Source organism: Helianthus annuus, chromosome 7, assembly GCF_002127325.2.
Source record: "Helianthus annuus cultivar XRQ/B chromosome 7, HanXRQr2.0-SUNRISE, whole genome shotgun sequence".
Classification (NCBI taxonomy): domain Eukaryota; kingdom Viridiplantae; phylum Streptophyta; class Magnoliopsida; order Asterales; family Asteraceae; genus Helianthus; species Helianthus annuus.
In genome coordinates this window covers 142,340,391-142,352,529 of record NC_035439.2, presented here as the reverse complement: position 1 = coordinate 142,352,529, position 12,139 = coordinate 142,340,391, and the positions used below count along the sequence as shown (strand labels likewise).

At 35.2% G+C, this 12,139-nt stretch overlaps 1 protein-coding gene across 3 annotated transcripts; it reads left to right on the top strand.

The window, feature by feature from the left end:
• The first annotated feature begins 4,053 nt into the window (after positions 1-4,053).
• LOC110868915 (immediate early response 3-interacting protein 1) lies at positions 4,054-8,055 on the top strand. Of its 3 annotated transcripts, XM_022118188.2 has the most exons (3): positions 4,054-4,177; positions 7,557-7,802; positions 7,900-8,055. In XM_022118188.2, the coding sequence occupies exon 2, from the start codon at positions 7,560-7,562 to the stop codon at positions 7,791-7,793; it is 234 nt and encodes a 77-aa protein (XP_021973880.1). In that variant the 5' UTR covers positions 4,054-4,177; positions 7,557-7,559; the 3' UTR covers positions 7,794-7,802; positions 7,900-8,055. The 3 variants fall into 3 exon arrangements, with proteins under 3 accessions (XP_021973880.1, XP_021973878.1, XP_035831261.1); XM_022118186.2 differs by having other exon boundaries at positions 7,557-8,055; XM_035975368.1 differs by having other exon boundaries at positions 4,075-4,159; positions 7,550-8,055.
• The last annotated feature ends 4,084 nt before the right edge of the window (positions 8,056-12,139 follow it).

The following is a 12,139-nucleotide window of genomic DNA, read 5'->3' as shown; positions in this document are numbered from 1 at the left end:
ATATTAATTTTAATGATTATTGATATATAATTATTTTATTTTATTTTTTATCTTATCTCTTATTTATTTAATATAAATTAAATGCACTTAATAGGATTTTTATAGGATGATGCATTTAAAACAACCATAAATTTTGGTTTTAAAATAGAACATATAACTAAACTTTAGAATATATATAGTGTACAAATAGTAATTTTAATATTTTAATAATATATATAGTTTTTTATATATTTTTATTATTTTAATATCATAATAATAATTCTTTTCTTTACTTTTTAACTTTAATTTAATGATATTTTTATGATACTTATGATCTTTCGGTTTAAATTTTATCTTAATCTATTAAATTCTGATACTAATATCATGGATAAGTTCTTAATATTTGATATCATTTGGATCCCTTTACCTATTTTTTTATTATATGTTTTCTTTGAAAATATATTGTTGTGTTTTTATTACGAATTATATTTGAGCTACTTTTAATATATTAGTTACTTCGAAATTTAAATTTATGGTTACCTTGTCAAAGATCATTTTATAGAATAATCATAAGTTTGGAATAATTATCTTTAAACCAATTATTAAAACAAATTAAGATCAAAGTTAACTTTAAACTAATCTACCTTTATCTATAATATATTATTTAGTATAATGTGTTATTGATGATATTAATTTTAATGATTATTGATATATAATTATTTTATTTTATTTTTTATCTTATCTCTTATTTATTTAATATAAATTAAATGCAATTAATAGGATTTTTATAGGATGATGCATTTAAAACAACCATAAATTTTGGTTTTAAAATAGAACATATAACTAAACTTTAGAATATATATAGATTTATAGAATAATCATAAGTTTGGAATAATTATCTTTAAACCAATTATTAAAACAAATTAAGATCAAAGTTAACTTTAAACTAATCTACCTTTATCTATAATATATTATTTAGTATAATGTGTTATTGATGATATTAATATTAATGATTATTGATATATAATTATTTTATTTTATTTTTTATCTTATCTCTTATTTATTTAATATAAATTAAATGCAATTAATAGGATTTTTATAGGATGATGCATTTAAAACAACCATAAATTTTGGTTTTAAAATAGAACATATAACTAAACTTTAGAATATATATAGATTATTGCGATCCATATGTTTAAATGAAAATTAAGAAAAATAACTAAAACTTGAAAGAAGTAAGCAACAAAGTATGAAGAAATAAGCAAAATTTATGTTATTATTGCGATGGTCGCCTGAACCCTAAACCCAGGCCCACTGGAGATGTCCATCTAACTCTGTCTGTCTCCGTTCTAGCTAGATAAGTGATACTCGAGCCTGGAGCTGCTCGTTGTAGTACCAAGACGGTCGGCCAGAGAAAATGGCCGGCAACCGTCACTCTCTCTCATCTTTTCATCGTTCTCTTACATTTCTCTCTCTTTCTCTAGATCTCACTTGCGTATATTAACAACCCAACACCACCCTCAGATGACGCGTGGTCTACTTTGACACTCACCTGCCCACCTGGTTCTTTAAGACCGTGGGGTATGGTGGGGCGGGGGTTTGGGGCATGGGTTGACGCGTGGACTTCGTTGGGCACCGCTGGTCAGTTGCATGTTGAGTCAGTATGGCGGGGCGTGGCTAGCCCGCGTGGGTTGGCCACGTGTTATAATTTTTTTTTTCAATTATTACAAAAATACACACAAAATTAAAAAAAAAAATAAGAAAATTCTAGCCACCTATAGCCTAGGCAACCCAGCCAATGAGAGTCGGCCACGGAAACCGCTAGGCCCGCCCAACGCCTGGGTTGAAACCCCCACCCAAGCAGCCACGCCGAAACCCAAGCCCACCTAATGGTAACTTAGGCGTTTGTATCCAACCCATGCCCCCAACCCCCGCCCCATACCCCATAATCTAATATAAATGATATTACCAATATCACCTCATTTCACTATTCATTCAGTTTTCATTTTATTAGATATAGATTCAAATATTGATCACCTTACTTTATATCTTAAACAATGTTTAAAAAATAATACTAATGCAATGAACAACCAATTTCTTATGTCAAACAAGATTACATCATTTTAATGCAATGAACGACCGAATTTTTTTCTATTTTGGTCATCTCATCTCCTTCCTACAAACATTTATATTTATGTTTATTTTTTATTACATTTAGTATCATATTAATTTCAATGTCAGAGTGTCCTCGAGGCTACAGCTTTCTGCTAACATGTTGATGTTCGTAGCTTGATTTTTGGCTTATGAAGATGAGATTTGACTTAACATTACAATTCGATACTATTTCATACTAGAATGATATTCGTATTGCATTGTTAGGCCTTTTGTAATCGGCTAACGCCATGGCCAGGTTACCATATTTACGACCCCACACTACCCTAGCGGGCATTTTTGTGGGCGTGAGCTGGGACACGGGCATGGGCATGGGGCAGGAGTTGGCACACACACCATTTTTAATTACCTTTCACCCATCACGGTTAAAAACATAACACTTAATCTATTTTTTCCTCTTTGTTAAATTGGTATACTAAAACCATTACACACTTTTTGAGAAAAAAAAAAACAAGTGTAATTCCTCTTGTCTGCATAACACTGACGCGACAATCACCTTTTCATTTTGTAGTGAAACTATCACCTACGTTATCTATATATTAAAAACACAATGTAATGAACAGTATTTTTAAAATATTATAATATAATAAAACATTAGATACAGTTTTTTATAGTTTTATTATTCTAATATTATAAAATTGTTATTTTCTTTACTTTTTAAGTATGATACGTTTGGTGTCAATCGGTACTTATATCGAACATACCGGTTCGTTATCGGTACAAGAAGATAAAAACCAGCACCAGCCTGGTATATAAAACGCCAAAAGTCGGTACCGGATTGAGTTAGATAGTCTTTTAGTTCGAGAAGTTTGGTACTGCTACCCAGTACCGTTTGCTCATCCCTGATCACAGATACCATACGAACAACAACGGTATCGTACAACTTTTTTTTAGTTTTAGGGGTAGGGATGAGTTCGGTGCCAACTGATAACCCGGTTACGGTATCGGTATATGAAGGTAAAAACCGGTAGCGAACCGGTACCAGGAACTCCAAACGTCAGTACCGAACTGGTACTTAGGATCTTTCGGTTCAGGAAATTCGGTACCGGTACCCAAACTATTTGTTCATCTCCGACTACGGGTTTCTACCGAACAACATCATTACCATACAACTTTTTTAGTTGATTTTCTTTCGGTTATTTTTTAATGTTTTTTTCTACATTTTCTTTTTATTCTTGCCAGCGGTTCCGTGTACAATGCGCTCGTAGTGATTTCAAACACATATAAACACAAATTAAATAACAAAAGAAGTTCGCCGCAACGCGACGACAGTTTTTATAACTAGTTCTTATTATGGTCCAAGACAATACACGCGACAAAATACATAATTTGAAAAATATATAAAATCAATAAAATAAAATGGTTTAGTGTCGACCTCACGAGGTACTAAAGACTAAAGGCTTGTTACCTAGTGCTACCAAGGTTGATGGTTAAAGACTTAAAGTCCAATAGTGGACCAAAGTGTAAGTATACGGATAGGATCAGAGATGAGCATAGACCAATAGTGGTCTGGACAAGTACCGAAAGCACATGTACCAAAAAAGGAGCACCGATACGAAACTAACCTACGATATCGGTAAATTAACCAAAAAATCGGCACCGTACCGAACCGGAACTAAAAAGAGAAAAATTGATACCGGTATAAAAAATAATCGGTACAATACCGGTACCCGATTCCAAATACTTATCCCTAAATTATGAAAAAGTTACACGTTTTGTCCTTTATCTTGATACCCTTTTACAGGGAGTGTCCTTTTCAACGAATTTTGTCAGGTTTGCCCTTTATAGGGAATTTTGTTACACGTTTTGTCCTTTAACCCTAACCCAGTTAGAGTTTTTTGTTAAATCTGGTTTGCCAAGGGTATTTTAGTCTTTTTATCCCTTAATTTAATATCATTTCACCTTAAAGGACTATTATTATTCCCAATTGAAACAGCAACAGACGACACAAAACCTTCTTCCTCCAGTTTAACGCTCGTGCCCTAGATCAATATCTACATCTCTCTCAATTCAATTTCACCTACAGGTAAATCATCATCATCATCGTATTCTATACAATTCAATTCACTTTACTAGCAATTCACCATTGAATCTCGAACCAAATTTACTGCATTAGTTGTTAACTTAGGGTTTTTTATAATTGTTCGCACAGGTTTTAGGTTACGATATGTGTCCAATTCGTAGATCTGTAGGTCTGACGGAGTATCCGATATGTTTGATTTCAATATTTTTGTTGAATTGAAGTTTCGTTAGGCATAATTAGTTTGATTTGCGTGTGTTTGATCTGTGATGTAATTAGGTTTATGATTTAATTTAGGTGATTTGATTGCTGTGTGAAGAGTTAATTTATGAGATTAGATTGTTATGTGTGAAGAATGAATAGTCTGGTGCTAATGATTCACTTGCCTCCTAAATGATTTTGCAAATGTATGAAAAGTAAGAGCAAGATAAAGATGTGAGTTAAGGGGAAGAAGATAATGGTAATATTAATGATGATGAAGACACAAGGTAAGTGAAAAAGATGGCAATGCATGTTACACAATTACACGGTTAGGGTTTGATAATCAGTGTTCACGATCGAACATAAACCAAATAAACTAGTTCAAGTGAGAAAATACATCCAATGCGTTTTGATTTCACAAGATCATACGTTCGGTTTCAAAACATGAAACGAAGCAAACTTGGTGGAAAATAGTTAAAGTGGCAAAATGGGTGGGTTGGGCAGGTTTGGGTAATGGGTTAGGATGGGTTTGGGTTAGTATGGGTTTATTAAGAAATGGGTTAGAATGGGTTTAGGTCAAGATGGGTTTTTGTCAAGATGGATTCGGACATGATAGGCTAAAAATATAAAAAAATTAAAAAAAAAATCAAAAAAATTTAAAAAATTCAAAAAATTAAAAAAAATCAAAAAAATTTTAAAAAAAAGGTTCAGTGATGAACTTCATTTGGTACCGGGTACCGGTACCGAACCGTGGTGCATTTCAACATTCATAGATTCAGAAAAACCTAAATCTGAAACGGCGATTCAAGGATCAAGAGATTGATGGAGGAGGAATGGAACTCCATGATTCCAACTGATCATCAACTCTCTCGTGCTCATTTCCCGCCCAATTTCAATACAAACGGTGAGTCTTCCAATACTATCTGCTTCATATCATTCCTGATGGAGCAGTAGTTTACGTTCCTGATGGAGGATTCGATCACGTTCCAATTCGTCAAAATTCTTCATATCATTCCTCATATCATACTGTTATGTATGTCATAAGAAGGTTGAACGCGTTTAGACACGTCTTATATCCTGTCATTAACGCGTTGATCCGTTTACCCTAAACACCAACCAGTTTAACTTCGTTTTGAGTAATGTCGTGTTAGCATGTCATGTCAAAAATTGTCAGCCCTATTAGTTAGTGTCTAACAAAGTTTAATCACGATTAAAGGCCCAATTTGTAGATCACAAAATATAAAATTCAAATCAGATCAAGAGCAATGCAGAAACCAAATAAACTGGAAGATTCCCAGCCACCAAGGTTGACCTTTCAAATCCAAACGAATTTCAGTTTCAAGTTCAACAGGTTTGACCTTTGTAATTCAAACAAATTTCAGTTTCAAGTTCAAAAGTGATATGAGTTTGCAACAAGATCCACATAAAAGTCACATATACGATAAAAAATCACACATTTATAGCTCAAATTTTGAAATAGCTGAACTTTGACCATATAGTTGACTTAATTCCATCATTGAACTTTGATCGATCAATTAACCTAAAATAAAATTAAACTAACACACATAGTGAGGGCGATTAAAACAAAATTTACGCGTAAACAAAGATCAGAAGATCGATATGAACATACAATGATCAACATTAGTGGAAAAGAAAGATGAAGCAGAAGCAGATAGTATTGAAAGACTCACCGTTTGTATCCTCCATCAGGAACGTGACTGATCCAGTACAAAGTTCTTGAATATCATTCCTCGATTTCAATGTTCTCCGATTGATTCGATCAATCTATTGATCCTTGAATCTTGATTTCAGATTTCGAATATAATCCTGAATCTATGAAATACGAATACCTAAATGCAGTATTGTTTATTATGAAATCGTTGATTGAATAACTTCTAAATTGGTGTTTGGTTAATTTGATAAGTTCATATGCTCTTCGATTGATCCTTAAATCGTCGTTTCAGATTTATATTTTCCTGAATCTATGAATGATGAAATGTAGTTTTAGAGTTTGGTTTAGTTTACCCATAAAACCCATCCTGACCCACATGTTATTTTTTAAAGTTACCCATCTTGACCCATTTAACAATTCTTGTTAACCCAACTTAACCCATCTACTACAAAAATAATACCCATCCTAACCCAAAGTTGAATGTATAGGTTGATTTTGCCACCCCTAAAATACATACAATCTTTCTACAGTAATAAACAAAAATCCTTTTTGGACACGTGTCATTCTCTGGTAATTTCTCAATTAATAATAATAATAATAATAATAATAATAATAATAATAATAATAATAATAATAACAATAAACATCTTTCTATAGTAATAAACAAAAATCCTTTTTGGACACGTGTCATTCTCTGGTAATTTCTCAATTAATAATAATAATAATAATAATAAACATCAATTTAACTAAATCTATTTATCTCTTTTGTTTTCATAATTTGAAATTGATTTCTTTTTTAACTCTAAAGTTTCAATATTTGGCAATTTAAGTCTAAAGTTTCAATCTTTAGTATTTTAACCCCTTTGATTAATTTCATTTTTCACTTCTAATTCAAAAGTTTTCATCTTTTGCAATTTAACCCCTTTATTTTTTTTTTAACTTTCAACCCAAAGCTTTTCATCTTTCTAAATTTAATTTCAACATTTTTTTTACTTTCAACTTTAGTCTCTTGTATACTTTTCATCTTTCATAAGTTCTCCACTTAATGTGCCGTTCTAAATTTCCGAGTTAACACGCCGCAACGTGCGTGTGGGGTTCAACGTTTTTTCATCTATTTTTTTCCTGTTTGACATGTCCGTCGCAGCGCGTCTATTTTTCCCGTTGGATAGGTCTATCGCAACGTGCGAGTCAGAGATCGACTTAGTTATTTTTTTCTCGGTTTTACACATAGGCTCGTGGTCATTTGAAAAACATTTGTCTTTCATCTAACATGATATATAACTAATGAATCCCCCGCCGCATTGCGGCGGGTGGAAATTCTAGTACAAGAATATATAAGGATATAGAAGTGACAATGAATGTTTTGGGTGCTCCAATAACATCTGGAGACAATCTAATAATACAACCGAAAACTCAGTTATACATACAAGCATAGTTGATTTGGGTCTTCCAAGAATGTTTTTTTTTTTTTATTTTAGTTGACTAATGCATGCTATGCTATACATGATACAGAATATGGGTCTTTGGACACTACTAGAGGGGTGTCTGCTTATCGCAAATGCACTAGCAATATTGAACGAGGATCGTTTTCTAGCACCTAGAGGATGGAGCTTCCAAGAGTACTCAGGGGTGAAGCGAAATTCCATCAAGGGGCAGATTATCGGTCTCATTTACGCAACTCAGTATTTGAGAGTTCTATTGATAATGTTCAACTCCCTCTGCATTGTTGTAAAGCTGGTTTCTGGATGATCACTCAACGTAGTACGTCTACCATTCTATGATCATATTCCTTTTGAAACTGATCCCCCTCCGTTTCCGTTGTGTGTCTTGATGTTATGTCTATTTTGCTTATTAGATTGACAAGCTTTTCTAAGGACTGCGATGCTGCTGGCAAAAAAAAAAAAAAAAAAAAACTTATGTTATGTAATAGATTTGATTTTGAAGTATATACATTTAGCTTCTGTAACATGTTTTTGGTTATTGGATTAAGTCGCTCCGTGCTTTGTTGCAATCTGTGTTTTTTTTTTTTTTTTTCATTAATGTTGTTTGTTTGTAATCAAAACAAAACAGGGTTGAAAAACACGACACTATTATTTGAAAAAAAAAAACTCACACAAAAAAATGGTCACCAGCAGCCCTTCCAGTGACTCTAGTTCCACCTCAAATTCAAATTCATGTCTCAAGCATCTTTAGTTTTGTTTCTGTGGAATTCATATGGTGAAAACTACTTGAGTCAATAACATTTGATTATCACAATTCGTAAGTTAGAAACCTTCTCCATCTTGAGAGGTTATCGTTTGGAAAAAGGGCGGATGGCAATCAAAACCGAACCCGATTGGTAAACCTGAAACCCGATACATTTGGGATGGGTTTGGGGTCGGTTAATAGGGTATGGGACTGGTTTGGCACTACCTTTTAGTTTTCTCGCAGGTTTGGGATCTGGTGATATCTACTTTTTGTATTAATAGATTTATAAAATATCAATAAAAATTATTGATTCACTATATGATGGCCTCTCTCCTCATTTAGCTAGTCTACATGATGGTCTCTCTCCTCGTCTTCTATTACCATCCAAGCAATCAAGTTTGTAGCTTAAACATAGTTCTTGAATCGGCTTGACCATTTCGGATAATCTTCAATTCTCAAATGCTTCGGGGGTTTGTTTGTAGTACCCATCTCGTTCTCTAAGTTCAGATTCTGTACAACACTGGACGGGGTTGCTGCAAACACATTCATCGAATTATAATCCATCTTCAAACTTAATCCAAAAACGCTTATCAATTTCCAAACTCAAGACCCACTCAAACGTATGACACCCTGAGCGTATGACCCTGACCAAGCGCATTGCCCACAAACGTTTGACTCGTACGTGCGTATGAGCTCTTGCGCTTGACTCCTGCGTGCGGATGAACACTCGTGCGTGAGAACTAGACTCTTGCGCTTAGATCCATTTCTTGATGAATTATGGCAATTTGATGATGAAAATGGATGAAGTTTCATGAGATCTTTTGCTATGATGTTTAGAAATGAGAAATAAAGGTGTAGAAAGAATCGAGAACTTTTTGACCGTGGGAACTAGTAGATTTTGAAAAAATGAGACCTTTTTGATGTCTTTTCCACCGAAATCCTCAAAATCCAAGCGTATCAGAATCCTACTCTGATACCACTTGTAGGACCGGGGATTGACGTGTAGATCTAGATAAAACTTGAAATACACCATGTATTGATATCTACGAATCTTGAAATAAGTGCGGAATCCAAATAACAAGACTGAATACACAAGGATTTCCAAATATCTCTGTTTATTTAAGTTTCGGCAGCATAACGTTCTGTTTACAAGTCTTTTTAAAAAACTCCAAATGTGCAAGTTCTAAAAGTTACGAACTTATGCGCACGGAGGTTATATATAGACCTTGGTACTCCGTGCGCAGGACTCATACACTGGAGGTACTCATACGCGCGTATGAGTCTTTTACAATTAAAATCAAAACTTTAAACTCAAACACATTACGTGCGCATGACTCATACGCTAGAGGTACACATCACTGCCGGCGTCATCACCTGTCGCCGCCACCACCCTCCACCGTTGCCACTGACCACCACTGCTGTTGACCGCCACCTATCACCGATTTTATTCCTTCGTCTTTTCTTGCCTAACAAACAACACAAGATAATGATGCATTCCATTCTAAAATGGTAACCAAACAAGACTAATAATCTATTTTATTTCTTTGTCGATTCCATTACCTAGTCCATTTCATTAGTTCATTTAGGGGGTGTTTGGCTAAGCTTTTCCACACATCCTTATAACTTATTGACTTTTACAAAAGCTAATAAGGAGAAATGGTGTTTGGCAAACCCAAAATGACTTTTTAAAATGACTTTTTTGTATATCAAGAAAAAGTCAATTTTGAGAAGTCAGAGTATTAATGACTTTTTGAGCTGCTTATTTTTTTTTTTTGAAAATTAACTATTATTCACAAGCAAACCCTCAAACGAGGGCCGCCGAACCAAAGAAAAACATTTACATCAAATTGAACGAGCACCAATTATGCCAAAAAATACCTCTATTTTTCGATCTATTTCGATACCAAATAAAACTTAAACCTTTTATATCCTGAAAGATATCCAAAATAGCTTTTCTATTGTTATTGAATCTCCTCTCGTTTCTCGCCTTCCAAATGCACCAGCAACCAGTCAAGATAATACCATGAAGAGCTTCTTTAGCGACCCGGTGAAGCCCAGAATGTTCATGAACAGACGTAAGATCCCTGATATAAAAAGCAAAGATAGGGCTAATCCTACACCAACGGCTAATGAGATACCAAATATTGGCTGCCACCACACAAGAACAAAAGAGATGTTCCGCCGACTCCTCGCCATCTTCACAAAGAGAGCAGACATTATTCCTGCTAAAACAATTCCGTTTTATAAGAGCATCCGTAGTGGCGATCCTCCCCATTTCCGCTCTCCAGAGTAAAATATTGCATTTTTTCGGCACCCACTTAGACCATATAAACCTGAAATAGTTGCTGAAATCGTACCCACTCTTCAGAAAGTGTTTAACCTCTCTAACAGAGAACTCACCATTTTTTCCGCCATCCCAAACCCACCTGTCCCGGGAGCCTGAAGGAGCCTTGCCGCTCAGCAGTCTATCCAGCGGCTTGGACCAATTCCACCGACCCGAATAAGAAGAAGATTCTCCGTCAAACCTGTCACGAACACAGCAAAATTTGTCCGATTCTAGACGAAAAAGAGCTGGGAACAAATCCTTGAGAGGCGAGTCACAGGCCCAAGAATCCAGCCAAAACCTGATGGAGTCTCCAGATCCTAACTTGCAACCGAACTTCTGAGCCAGCTTCATATCCCCAACAGCCGTTTTTTCAACCACAGACACTATATTTTTCCAAATACCTCTGATGTTGTTGTTAGCCGGAACCGATTTCCAACAATTTCTCCCCAAGTGAAAAGAATCAATCACCTTCCTCCATAACCCTATAGCGTCGTTCTTGTATCGCCAATACCATTTGGAAAGAAGAGAGACATTGACATCGGACAGACTAGAGATCCCAATGCCACCCATATCTACAGGAACTGAAACCCGGTTCCAAGACACCCAAGGAATTTTATTAACTTCCGAACTACCACCCCAAAGAAAATTTCTAATAATTTTTTCCAAACCCTTGACGACTCCCGACGGGGCTTTAAAAAACGACAGGTAATAATTGGGGATGCACTCGAGGACCGATTTGATCAATGTCAGCCTGCCGCCAATTGACAGACACGAGGCCTTCCACATCGCTAATCTGGTTTCAAAAGTATCAAACACCGCTTTCCACCTGTTGATTCTATGCATTTTCGCTCCCACCAAAACCCCAAGGTGAACAAAAGGCAGCTCACCCGCTTTACAATTGAACCCAGCCGCAACCCTTCTAACTTCAGCCGGCTCGACCCCCAACCCAATCAACTCCGACTTGTTAAGGTTAAGGTTAATCTTAAGCCCAGCACACATATAAAAACACCTCAGAATTTTCATATAATGCCTACACATATCTTTTCAAAATTACACATATAATTACCAAATTACCCCATATAATGCCTACACATATCTGCTGTTTCGTTTCTCCACAGCCGCCAACATCAATCCACAGCGACTCCAGTTCCGGCGACTCCAGTTCCAGCTGCTGCTAGTGCTGTTTCTTTTCTCCCCTGCTCCTTGTTCCGCTAAGGTCAGTTGATTGTTTAATTTGTTCAGTTGATTGTAACAATGATAATAATAATAATATTCTAAAAGAAAGAAAGACATACCCAGTACTTATGAAACTTGAAGATTTTGAGTCTCTTGGAAACAGGAACCCCATGAACGACATCATAATTCATAGCCTTTGATCCGGGGACATATCTGGAGTTTCATCCACAAACATTTCCAACTTAGATGGACTTACAAGCCCTCCATCACCGTAAACAACCGCAAACAGACCCACAATTCATTTTTAATTCCATTTCTACCCTTTTCTGCAATATGCATGTATGTACACACTAAGTATGTGTATTTGTGTACTGGGTATGGGTATGACTTATAAAACAATGTCCCA

Excerpts from the sequence above, each read along its gene's own strand:
- LOC110868915 (XM_022118188.2), top strand. The coding sequence starts at position 7,560 with ATGGGTCTTTGGACACTACTAGAGGGGTGTCTGCTTATCGCAAATGCA.